The 12,319-nt window shown below is 54.4% G+C and overlaps 4 protein-coding genes across 4 annotated transcripts; 3 read left to right on the top strand and 1 right to left on the bottom strand.

Annotated features, from left to right (window-relative positions):
- Nucleotides 1-1,560: 1,560 nt before the first annotated feature.
- BDP81DRAFT_465218 (transmembrane amino acid transporter) lies at nucleotides 1,561-2,977 on the top strand (the record flags this gene model as incomplete). The annotated part of the gene is made up of 2 exons (XM_060594255.1): nucleotides 1,561-1,680; nucleotides 1,739-2,977. 2 exons carry the CDS (start codon nucleotides 1,561-1,563, stop codon nucleotides 2,975-2,977), a joined length of 1,359 nt encoding a protein of 452 aa, XP_060439569.1.
- A 2,153-nt stretch (nucleotides 2,978-5,130) lies between these two features.
- BDP81DRAFT_465217 (kelch domain-containing protein) lies at nucleotides 5,131-7,827 on the top strand (the record flags this gene model as incomplete). The annotated part of the gene is made up of 4 exons (XM_060594254.1): nucleotides 5,131-5,689; nucleotides 5,738-5,815; nucleotides 5,874-6,697; nucleotides 6,754-7,827. The coding sequence occupies 4 exons, from the start codon at nucleotides 5,131-5,133 to the stop codon at nucleotides 7,825-7,827; spliced, it is 2,535 nt and encodes an 844-aa protein (XP_060439568.1).
- Nucleotides 7,828-9,845: 2,018 nt separating this feature from the next.
- BDP81DRAFT_465216 (uncharacterized protein) lies at nucleotides 9,846-11,165 on the top strand (the record flags this gene model as incomplete). The annotated part of the gene is made up of 3 exons (XM_060594253.1): nucleotides 9,846-10,077; nucleotides 10,139-10,389; nucleotides 10,452-11,165. 3 exons carry the CDS (start codon nucleotides 9,846-9,848, stop codon nucleotides 11,163-11,165), a joined length of 1,197 nt encoding a protein of 398 aa, XP_060439567.1.
- Nucleotides 11,166-11,320: 155 nt separating this feature from the next.
- On the bottom strand, nucleotides 11,321-12,319 carry BDP81DRAFT_331652 (uncharacterized protein; the record flags this gene model as incomplete). Its single annotated transcript, XM_060585525.1, has 3 exons — nucleotides 11,321-11,968; nucleotides 12,055-12,198; nucleotides 12,257-12,319. Coding segments are annotated over 3 exons (855 nt in total), but the record flags the coding sequence as incomplete, so codon positions are not given.

The following is a 12,319-nucleotide window of genomic DNA, read 5'->3' as shown; positions in this document are numbered from 1 at the left end:
CTCGACTGGACCGTCTGATCACTGTGCATCGTCTGAACACACGTACCTACCCGAAACGTGGATGCAAGATGCATAAGTCAACCAGCGATCTGAAAGTTTCGGATTACTAGGATTTGGACTTCGCGAAACATCAAATACGATTCAAGCTCATGAGCCAGCTTGCGGTCTTAAGGGGGGCCAGCTTGTCTCATAATGAAATTGTCACCAACTCTAAGTTGAAGTCGTGAACTTGTTGTCATCGAATCTAGAGAATACCCATATTGCCATAAATGTTTTCTTCTATGGGGTTTGCGAGCATGAAAAGCGTGATAGCATGAATTGATAGTCACTTAGAGGTGCCACTGTGTCAGGGTGTCCGCATTCCGCAGCAGCATCGCATCAACCCTCTACTAGGTACGAGGAACACCGTAGCATAGGCTTTGAATCCAGATCTAATGATCGGCAATGATCATCAGGGCAAGAATCAACATGGCGGGCTAAGGTACGATGGGATCGCTATATTGGGATTCGCTACTCAGTCTTCGTGTATTAGTGTTTACAATTTCCATGGTCTCTTGGTAGAACTTGGGCGTTGTAGTGTCGGTCTAATTCCATTAATGGCCTAGGTCAGAATTAATCTTAATGAAGGGGTGCTCGACATGTGCAGGAAGGAAATGCCGGCCAGTAAGAGCTGGTCCTTCTAGGTCTGTCTCGTATCTGCTTTTACTTTTGTTCGGCTGTGCCACGTGGATTCTTGAGGTGTGTTGAACCACAGCGAATTTCCCGTTTTCCTGATTTCCAGTCATTTGAAAGGAAGCCATTTAAGAGTAAATTGGCTTCAAGAACGAAAGGCTCTTGCTACTTCTTTCGATACTGGCTATAATTAAGATCATAGCCCATCTTATCTACCCAGACTTCATACTAACCACTTGATATTAATGGTAAGGTAATCACTTTATCTCGACTAAGTACTAGGAACCATAAATTTTGACAACTTTCCAAAGTGAGTAGGTTGAATTTGATAGTATTTACTTAAGTATCTGTCTTAGCGCAATGTTATCATCGTGGTTCGCGACCAGCTATGTGTTCTCTCAAGCTTCCTTCGTTGTGTACTAATTACTTCCTCGGCGAAACGTCGACTTATTGTTCAATTATTCTTGACTATGAATTCTCAAAGTGGTGACTCCCATTTCCATACCTAGTATCACTTAGTGAGAACCAAAGTCTTCGGCAATAAAATGCTGCTTTCTCTACCAATCACTGTTGGAAAATAAAAGTCCATGACGCGTGCGATATGGTCCCAAGATACGGGACCTCCTGTTACGGAACTAGGCCTATCTTCGCGGCCAGGACATTAGAGTGACAATGTAAGATAAGCAATGTGCATAGAAGCAATCCTTCTGATAAGAGCTCACTCTGCATCGCTTATCTGCACAAGCGACATCTCGTATTACCCCGCGGTGTTGAAGAACAACAATTCTCAGGAGGCCGTCATTGGAATACCGACACTGCGGTTCTCTTGAACACAGCTGGCCAGTCCAGTATCATCGAAGACGAATTTTCGTTCTCCGTCGTGTCAAAATGAAGCAGTATCGGGACACATATGGCAGGAGCGAAGGGGATGTCGGGTATCACAACGACACTAGTCGGCCAGTGGTGTACGACGACCTTGACCCTTTTGGACATGAAGAAAATCATCAGGTGCGTGAAGTGTATTCGACTCACAATGGAACACTGATGAACTGACCATGAACTGCAGATCAAGTATAAAACTATGTCATGGAAGCTTGTCGCGGTGCTCATGATAGCCGAAATTGTCAGCAACGGCATGCTGTCTCTACCATCCTCCTTGGCGGTCGTCGGCATAGTCCCGGGAGTAATTCTCATCGTCTTTCTCGGCATCTTCGCGACTTACACGTCATGGCTGCTGGTCCAGTTCAAGCTGCGGCACCCAGAAGTCCATTCCATGGGCGACGCCGGCCAAATCCTCTTCGGGCGGCCCGGCCGAGAAATCCTTGTCTTCGGAACCGTCGTCTTCGCCGTCTTCGCGACAGGAGGGCAACTCCTTGCAGGCCAGATCGCCCTCGCGACGCTGAGTGACAACAAGCTGTGCCTGATGCTCTACACCGGCATCTTTGCCGTCCCCACCCTGCTGTTCAGCTTCCCGCGGACGATGGACCAGCTCTCCTGGCTCTGCATCCCCTCGGTCCTTTCGATCCTCGTCGCCGGCATCGTGGGCATGGTCGGCGCGGGTGTACACCCGGCCCCGGGCCGACAAGTCGACGTGGCCGTGTCATCCGACTTTTACACGGCCTTCATCGCCATCACGAATCCCGTCTTCGCGTACGCGGGCCATTTCATGTTCTTCATCCTCATGTCGGAGATGAGGCGGCCGCAGGAGGCGATGAAGGCGGCGTACACCCTCCAGGGCTTCGCGACGACGTTTTACGCCGTCTTTGCGGTCGTGTGTTATGTCTACCTCGGCAGCGAGGTCGCTTCGCCGGCGTTCAGCAGCTTGGAGCCGAAGTGGGCCAAGGCGGCGTACGGGATCGCGATACCCAACTTCTTACTTGCGGGTTCGCTGTATGCGCACACGGCGGCGAAGTTGATTTTTGTGCGGATTTTCAGAAAGAGCCATCACTTGCATAGTCACACGGCTGTCGGGTGGGGAACATGGGCCATTTTGGTTGTGATCATGAACGGCGCGGCATTTGTGCTCGCGGTGGGTGTTCCGATTTTCAATTATCTTATTGGAATCGCGGCGAGCTTGTTCGCGGCGTGGTACACGTATGGGATCGCGGGTGCGTTTTGGCTGCATGATAACTATCACGACTATGATGGATGGAGGCAGTGGGCGCGCAAGTGGTTTCAAGCCTTCGTGGCGGTGCTGACGCTTGCTGCTGGTGGCTTTATCTGTGTTGCTGGGACGTATGTCACTGTGAAGGGCATCGTTGAGGCATATGAGTCTGGTGCCGTGGGGGAGCCTTTCAGTTGTTAGACTTTGGGGGTTGACTCTGGCGAAGAGTTGCGAAATCAAGGCACTTTTCTCGATGGGAAACCAAATGCAATAAGGTAAATCCAAAGCCTGCCCAAAATTTCCGTTTTTCCAAGTCGGTGTCTTGGATATCGCGACCCCTGTGATACCTATGTCTCTAACTCTGAGGCTGATACCGTCGATCAGCAACATGTTGAGGGCACAAAGAATGTCACATGGCTAGGGTTGACAAGAATAGATCCGAGTTTTTAACGGGAACAGCCACACATCCTGTGTTCTGGCGGGAACCGTTGTTGGGTACATACTAAGTATAGTGATGCTACGCATGAGAGAGCTGCATCCGGCTTTCTCTCAGATTTCCAAGCCCGTAGAACTCAGCCACAGGACGCCAAATGTAGGTTCGTGACCGTTAATACTTGAACTGGGGTTTCTGAAAGCATGTGAAGCGCATAATAGTTAAGAATCTATACTACCTGAATGTGTTGGCGGCAGGCAATGGTGTTGGACTGAACATGATGACCTGATGATAGCAGTGTCAGTACGTACTTGTGTTCGGGACGGGGAAAAGGGACAAGGATCTTCCTGAATGACGTCAAGCTCGGCGCTGGAGACCGCATTTGTTCCGGTCTCCGCTTCCTCTCGCTGGCCTCCACCTGTGGACCTCCCTTGCTCTCTCTTGAGATCCTGAGCCTAGACTCACTCCTATTCGCAGTCTATCATATCCTTCCTGAGTGATGGCCGCTTTCAAAAGGTGTGTCGGTGTGTGGTGTGCCATCCGCTGATATGTTTTCCTGAACGTCTATCGAATCAGACAAGACACGCGACACTCGCCAGCCAGCAAATCAGCAAGCAAACCAGGCCGGAAGCCGTCGTGCAAGGCTTCAGTCCCCTGTGTTTCACTGGTTCCTGTCTTGGAATCTCGATGGAACCGACTCTCAGTCCCCTTTCTGGATGCTAAAAGAGGGCGCCCAGCGTTGCATTCATACAGCGTCCGGGTTGCAAACATGGCCTGCCGATGATGACTGGTGAAGTCATCGCGGCCAACCGCACCCAAGTGGGCACTCCATCGCCGCCAGCGCGCCAACGCGGTTGGTTCCTGGATTGGACCCAGCACCGACTGGCGTGCCCAGCCCTTCCAAGTTTTGGCTCGCCTGCTTTTTCACGCTCTTCTCCCCGTTGCGCCGGTGCTAGCCACGATCCGCCCCCTCTTCGCTTGTCGAGACGGCTCTTACCACCACCGGGAGGCGAGGGTCTTTGATGGAAACGGTATGATAGTGTGGCGTTCTCGTTGAGGACTTCCAGTTCGTCCACGACCTTCAGCACACAGACTGGGCAGCTCCAAAGCTCCACGCCTCATCACGGCCACACCCTCCCTCCCTCTTTGGGCCCGGCAGCTGTCTGCCAGCACCGCGTCCATCGACCGGTTGAATGTGTGGTGCTACTTTAGGCGCTATCTACTCGTGGCAGAGGATGAAAGCTCGCCCCCCGCGTTTTCGATTTCTTGGATTCAGGGCCAGGCCAAACCTCAGCCACGGATCCAACTTGTAGACCGAGATGGGGAACCACTACGTCTAGTTTTTCCCCTGGATTCTGATTCTAATTCTTATTCTTGTTTTTGTTTTTGTTCTTGTTTAAACTTATTTCTCAATTCTTTTATCCATCTTGTCACAGCCTCGTTGTCACATCACGAGCCAAGAGGACCATATTCTGAACCTCAAAACGTAGCCCTCATCTTTCAAGTCTGTCACTTCAGTCATCCATCGCGCAAATAGTAATAATCCTCTATCTCTCCCATACCTCAGTCCTTCTCCCTGCGAAAGGACTGACCTCACAAGCCCTGCCATCCCGCTCCTGTGCTTGCGGGCGATGTGACAATCCCTACCACCCAACTGCAGGTGGCGACATCATAGTGTGCCTCGAACCAACCAACCGCTGCCCGCACATCAGAGCCTCCCCGTCACTATCTGGCATCCCTGACGGAACGGCCTTTGCCAGTTGCCACGCCTCTTGCTCTCACGATGTCGTTCGTAAATCTCTCCCGTCCCCCTCTCGACCACCGCGCCCATAGCGACACGCACGTCCGACCCAGATTCAATTCGCAAAACACATCCGACCGTCTAAGAGAAGGTTCAGGTCTTCGACCCAAGGCATACCCAATGGTCAGCAATATCAAGAAGGGCAGAAAATCGGTATTCAAGGAGCTGGGACTGGACAACGACTTTAGCGACGATTGTGGTTCGCCCGTTGTGGAGACTTTCCAACAGTCTTGTGTCCGACAGGAATCGATGTCTAGCGAGAAGGAATTTGGAGATGTACCTGGGCTGGGGGAATCGAAACGCGACGGCACATCGAATGATGACGAAGACGACGCGGAGGACGATGGCGATGGGGACAGCAGGCGCTCCGAGACCGAACAGCGCGAAACGGCGGCCGACTCTAGACAGCGAAGCTCAAGTCAGGCTGTGAAGCTGTCTTGGTACAATAAGCTCTCCCAAGGTTATCGACGGCCGAGGATCAAGACGGTCTCTAGCGCGCCACCGCCCACGGTCTCAAGTCTGCAGCGGGTCGGCATGATTGCATTGCTCATCGCGGTCATCATCCCGGCATTCAGCTACAACAATGGCCGCCAGAAGATTGAGAGCGGTGCGGTCGCGGGTGTCGTGCGCCCACGAGCAACGACTTCGACGGATGTTTGCCTGAGATGGGCTCAGCAGGGTGAGTGTTAGTAATTGTAGCTTTGGTAACTCTGCTAACAGTAGTCAGCGGCTTTACTCAACGGAACCGTTTACATGTATGGAGGTCAATCCAAGACGGAGTCTTCACAGACCGTCAACACTTGGAGTACGACCAGCAAACCCCTTGGCTGAGACTACTTGAAGAATCTGACACATGTCCATAGACAACGACTTTCTCACTCTCGACCTTACGAAATCATGGGACACGAAATCGCCCTCCATCAAGGGCATGACGATACCCAACGGACCCCCAGCAGTCGCCAACGGCTACTTGTGGCACGACTACGACTACCTCTACCTCTACGGTGGCCAATTCGCCGACAACGACGGCGCCGAAGGCACGTATGCCACCGTTGCTCCCATGTCAATCTGGCGATACTCCGTTAAGGACAGCTCCTGGCTCGAGTTTAAGGATCCTCGCACGTCAGCTGGCAACTACTCAACGGCAGCCGATACCCCCGTCCAACGCTCCGCCGAAGGCGCCGGCTTGTCGGTACCCGAGCTCGGGCTGAGTTGGTACTTTGGCGGCCACCTCGACTGGCTAACCACCGAGGGCTGGTCAACCCAGACTCCGAGGGTGTACCTCAAGAGCCTGTTGGAGTTTACACACCCTGGGTACCTGAACACCGGTGTTGACGCGCTTCGCGCCGCGGGCGCTGCCGACGGCGGGGTGTTTCGTAACGTGACGGAGGGCGGGTTGCAGGAAACGGATGCGTTCCCGGAACGAGCTGACGGTGTCTTGGTTTTTGTGCCCGGGTGGGGTGCGAGGGGAGTCTTGATCGGCATGGCGGGAGGGTCCGACAAGACATTTGTCGACGACCTCGGCACCCTCGACGTGTATGACATCGCCACGTCTGAGTGGTATCATCAGAGGACAACTGGTGACAGGCCATCTGTGCGCGTCAACCCATGCGCCGCCATTGCTAGTGCACCAGATGCCTCGAGCTTCCAGATCTATTTCTTCGGTGGACAGAATCTGCAGCCGTTCGTAGGTCACCACTAGTACTGTGAGACAACTGGGTATGGACTAACACATCTATGCAGGGCAACCAAACACAGTACAACGATATGTACATCCTCTCCATCCCTGCCTTCGCCTGGATCAAAGTCGACGCAACCGACGGCGTCCCCGCCCCCCGCGCTGGCCACACCTGCACCATGCGCGACGGCCAAATCATCGTCGCCGGCGGCTACCTCGGCCCCGATGCCGGGTGCGAATCCCCTGGCGTCTTCGTCTTTGACGCGAGCAACCTCAAGTGGAATACGGGCTTCAAAGCCGGCTCCCACGCAGCGGACTTTAGCTCCGAGAACTCCGTCCTGGCCGGGTCCTACGGCTACAAGGTCCCCGGCAAAGTCCAGAGCGTCATCGGCGGCAGCTCCGAGGGCGGGGCTACCGCCACCACACCCGCAGCCGGCCCGGCTACGGGCGGTCCGTTCAAGACGGGTACGCCGCCTGTCTTCACTGTGACTCAGGGTGGCGCGACGGCTACTGTCACGGGCATGGGACCTACGAGTACTTCTGCGGGCCAAGCGCCGGCAAAGGATGATGGAGGCGGAACGAACCCTGGCCTCATCGCCGCGGGTGTCATCGCCGGTATCCTAGGCGCGTTAGCCATGTACCTCGGCTTCTGCGCGTGGCTTTACCGTCGCCAGGTCGCGGCATACAAGCAGCATCTGTCTCAGGTAAACCGTTATTCGGGTGCCAGCTCCATGCACTTTGGCGCCGCGGGTTTCTTCGGTGCTGGTGATCGTGAAGAGAGGAGGGAGCGCGGGCACCGCCGCGATGCGAGCACCGTCAGCGACGAGTCCTTCTCGTGGGTTGGCACCGGCGTCGAACCGAAGTGGATGACGGACGATCCTACACCAGGCTCTGGATCTGGCGGGACGGCGAGCGGAAGTGGTGCTGGCAGCGGGTTGAAGCGGAAGAGCGAGGACACGAGAACATTCAAGAGCGGGCCGAGTGGGACTGATCCGCGGACGAGCTCTAGTAGACGCGACAATACTGATAACGAGAGTGTTTCTAGCACGGAGCAGTTGCTTGATGGGCAGGAGCCGAGTTTCTTCTCGGTTGTCATGGGGCCCAGGCGTGCTTTGCGGGTTGTCAACAGTACCGAGTAATGAATAATACACGAATGGTTCACGAAAAAGTCTGAGGAGGGGGGATGAGGGCAGGAAAACACGAGATACACGGGGATAAACGAGGATACACGACTTTTCTATATATATGCGCACGATCAAGGGGAGGATGAACCCTCAATCGCTCAAGCTAGATACCCTTCATATTATGTACACGCTTCTTCTCTCGGACAAGACATGAAAAACTTTTACATACTTGTCTCCATCAAGATAACAAGGTCTGTCCCTCGGGAGTCGGCAGTCTGCGTTTCTTCCCTGACCGCCTCTCCCCCCAGAAACAAACGCAACGATCGTCGTCCCATGTTTCTCAGTTGACTTTTGGTCATGCCGCCCGTATGTCTTGGGCCTGTGGAACGTGCTCGCCGCCAATTTGTTGAATTGAGTTGATGGGTTTCAGAGCTAAACGTATTCGGACTGCAGAGTGCCAAAGACGCATGGCCCATCTGAGACAAAAACAACGACCATTGGCGGAGAGAACTGTGATCTTCCGAGACAGCGTGAGCTGTCGAACAAGATTTCTCAACAGTGAGGTAAGAGATCGCAGAAGCGCACATTAGTTTGGGTCGCACAGAGAGGGACGGGCCGGGTTGGTTGAGCTCGTACAAGCTCGTACTATCGAGCAACAAGATCGGAAAGAACACAGCCAGCTGATTGACTTTGTACAGAGTATCACTCTCCACGGTCCTCGAGTCGTGTCTCTCCACAGATTCAACCACGGTACGGAGCAAATGAGGATGCATTCCGGATGGCTTCTAGCTCGCGGCATAGTGGCATTCGGTCCTTTGACGCTTGTTTACTCGTCCCATTCGGGGGCCCGTGAATGAGGGAATTAGCTAGGAATTGGCTACTTCGAAATGCTGTGAGGAAACATTATTCAACGAAGTACATGGCCTAGACGGTATATTCAAAGTTTTGCGATGGAGCCCGCACTAAACCCCAAAGCATCTTTGACAATGGAGAAAATCTGTGGAGAGGTACGGGCAGTCCATTGACTCGTCGATTTCTCAATTTCTCAAGGGGCTCATTTCCCTATCAAACCTTGATTTCTTGATGCTTTTTCTGCCCACTGCTTTGCGTGATCAAAAGATATTTCTCGATCGTCTCTTCCACGCCAAGCCTGGACTGTTCTTCACCGGCGAGGACGGGTCTTCAGGTCAAGCCGCTCTCAAAAGACCTGTCACATTTCCAATCTCTTGACTCGTAGCCACCTGAACATCCGACATGGTCCTTATCGCGACATCGAAGGGCATGGCCGTTCCCCTTTAAAGGGTTACAACGACGTCCGTCACGTCATCGCGTATCCCCAGGGTCCTGACTCGACCCTGCTCCCCATTACAGCCAAATAAGCCCAGATAACCCTAATCAAAGCAACCCCCGGTAATACCGATGTGCCATAGGGATGAACTCTAAAGCGTAGCCCCGTCCCCGTTGTGAATTGTACCGCCGTCCACGGCGAGAGAGAGACGTCCCACTTCTGGGCCGACCGAGATCGATACGACTCTGTACCTCGAGCCTCGACGCGGGCGTTCGGGTTCTCCTGCACGAACTACCACTTTCGTCCGAGTCGACGATGCTTGATTGGGCACATCGTCGCAACTTCTCAACCACCCACACACACCACTCACTCTACTTGACGCTAATGTCGCGGGCCGGGCATCTCCTCCACACCAGACGGGCATCCCGGTGCGGTGTAAGGCGGTGCCTCTCTTCATTTTCGACGAGGATCTACAGCCGCTAGGCCTCATTCCAGATGTCTCACGAACATCGCATCATTCAGCTGCGGTGGAACGGAATTCCCAATCATTCCCACCCCGCGAAGAAGCGGAGGATGGATGGAGGGGGTTCATTTTTGTTTATAATGAGCGGCGGGGAACCTCTTCCTTCTTCAGAACTTTCTTGTTAGTCTCGTCAGTATAGTACGCTCGAACCCGCCAGTAATACCCAAAGCCTAGCTCTCGTTCATAGGCTTTCTCCCTCCACTCTCATTCTTTTAGCCTGCCATGAAGTTCTCTCTCGGCTCCCTCGTGCTCTCAGCAGCATCGAGCCTCGTTGTGGCCCTTCCCATCAACGATACCCAGGAGGTCTACGATGCCATCATCGTCGGCGGTGGCCCGTCTGGTCTCAGTGCCGCGAGTGCCCTCGGCCGTGTGCGCCGTAACACCCTCCTCATCGACTCTGGCGAGTACCGCAACGCGCCTACGAGACACATGCACGATGTCCTTGGCTTCGATGGTGAGTGTTTCTCATTCAAACACCTTCCATGTGCGTGTGAACAGTCTTTAACACAAAGCAGGCGTCACTCCCGCATGGTATCGCTACGCCGCCCGCGAGCAAATCTCACACTATGACAGTGTCACATTGACCAACGGCACCGTCACCAAGATTGGAGGCAGCGATGCCACCGGCTTTGTCGTCTCCGCCAACTACGCCGACAACTCGACCAAGACGGTCCGGGCGCGCAAGATCATCTTGGCCACCGGTCTGCAGGACGACCTTCCCGAGACCCCGGGTCTGTGGGAGAACTGGGGCAAGGGTATCTACTGGGTATGTCATCACGAGTCTTCATCTGTCTCACGCCCAACTTCGGTTCTAATATCTCATTCTAGTGCCCCTGGTGCGATGGCAACGAGCACGCAGACCAGGCCCTCGGCCTCCTCTCCTCAACCTTTGACGACCTCCCCTCCCTCGTCCGCGAGATCCTCACCCTTAACACTGACTTGATCGCCTTTGCAAACGGCACCGACACCCCCGCCGCCCGCGCCGAGACGGAGGCCAAGAACCCCAAGTTCCAAGAATACCTCGACCTCCACAACGTCACCATCGACAACCGCACCATCACGGCCATCACCCGCCTCAAGGACGGCGGCAACCCGCCCCACGACCCTTCCCTGCCCACCGCGCCCGAGGAGGACCTCTTCTCCGTCAGCTTCAGCGAGGGCGAGCCCGTCGAGCGCGCCGCCTTCTTCCTAAGCTACCCTGACGAGCAGCGCAGCACCATTGGCGCCGAGGCCGGCGTGCAGCTCTGGGGCGGTCGTCTGGCTGCTGATGTGAGCAAGGGGTACGCGACCAATGTCGCCGGCATCTACGCCATTGGCGATGCCAACTCGGACAACAGCACCAACGTCCCTCACGCGCTGTACACGGGCAAGAGAACCGCGGTTTTCCTGCACGTGAAGCTCGCCAAGGAGGACCAGGCCAAGGAGACTGGCGTCAACGTCACTGCTCTGAGGAGAGAGCTGGACCTTGAGGAGCGCTCCATCTGGGATGTCGCGAACGGTCAGCCTACCGACATTCTGTACGCCGGCGAGTACGACCAGTAAATAATCATCGGATGTGGACAAACACATCTCACCAAAAGCATTTTGATTTTTTCGCAACAGCGATACCAAAGATACCTAGATAGACATTGTTCAATCTTCAACTTCATTCACATGCTCTCATCCACGTTTGTTCGATCCGCCTCATCCATTTGTGCTCACTCCGCCTCATCCTCGATCTCAAGATTACCCACCCGAAACTTCTTGCCCTTCATATCCGCATAATCATTGTGATCATGATAATCTCTCACCCGCTCCCTCACATACTGCAGCCCCCTCACTAGCGCAGCCTCCTCCGCATTCTCCCCAACCAGCCCAAGCCTCTTGAGCAGCGGCGACGCCGCAGGCTTGATATCAACATCGTCACCAGGCCTCACAAAGTAGAACAACCCCTGCCGGAACAAATGAGCCTGGTCCTCAGGCGGTCTTAAGACGCGGTGCGTCGTCGACTTCAAATACCCGGCGGACCAGAAATCGAGCGTGTCGCCGACGTTGCATACGATGCCGTTGTCCACCGGCGGTACGTAGCGCCATCCGCCCGCGCCAGCACCCGACGAAGTCTTGATCTGGAGGCCCGCGACGTCCTGGCTCCAGAGGAGGGTGAGGGAGCCAAAGTCTGTGTGGGCGCGCGACCAGGTGTTGTTGACTTTGAGGTCGTCGGCGAGGGGACGGGGGTGGTAGCCCATGTAGCGGAGGTGGTCTTCGCTTGGGGAGGCGTAGGCGTGGCGGGAGGAGAAGTAGTCTTCTGGGAGCTCCAGAATGATGGAGAAGAGGGTGAAGACTTTGCTTGCGAGGTCGAGGGAGCGCTGTTTAGAGAAGGTCAGATTTGTGTGAGTGAGTGAGAGGCTAGTTGGCAGCCAAAGCCGTTACTTGTGTAGATGGGAATACGTACTCTTGAGAAGTCTTCGATCTCTTGTCGAAACGGCTCGAAGAATGGATGGAATGGTTCGTCTTCATAATTTGGGATGAATTCGGCAATGTTTACCGACTCAACGTTGTTGAGCACATCCGTTCCTTGCATCTTCTTGTCATGCGCCTAAGTTTTTCATGAGTTCCTATGCCATTGACCACACCGCAAATGCCGGCAGACTCACTGATCTGTACCCAAAGTAGTTCCCCTTGGAAAAATCGCACGTGTTACGCGGTCTGGCCTTATC

The sequence above is a fragment of the Colletotrichum phormii genome, assembly GCF_030913505.1.
Source record: "Colletotrichum phormii strain CBS 102054 chromosome Unknown BDP81scaffold_28, whole genome shotgun sequence".
Lineage (NCBI taxonomy): Eukaryota > Fungi > Ascomycota > Sordariomycetes > Glomerellales > Glomerellaceae > Colletotrichum > Colletotrichum phormii.
Note: the sequence above shows the minus strand (reverse complement) of the source record. Positions and strands in the feature narration are given on the sequence as shown.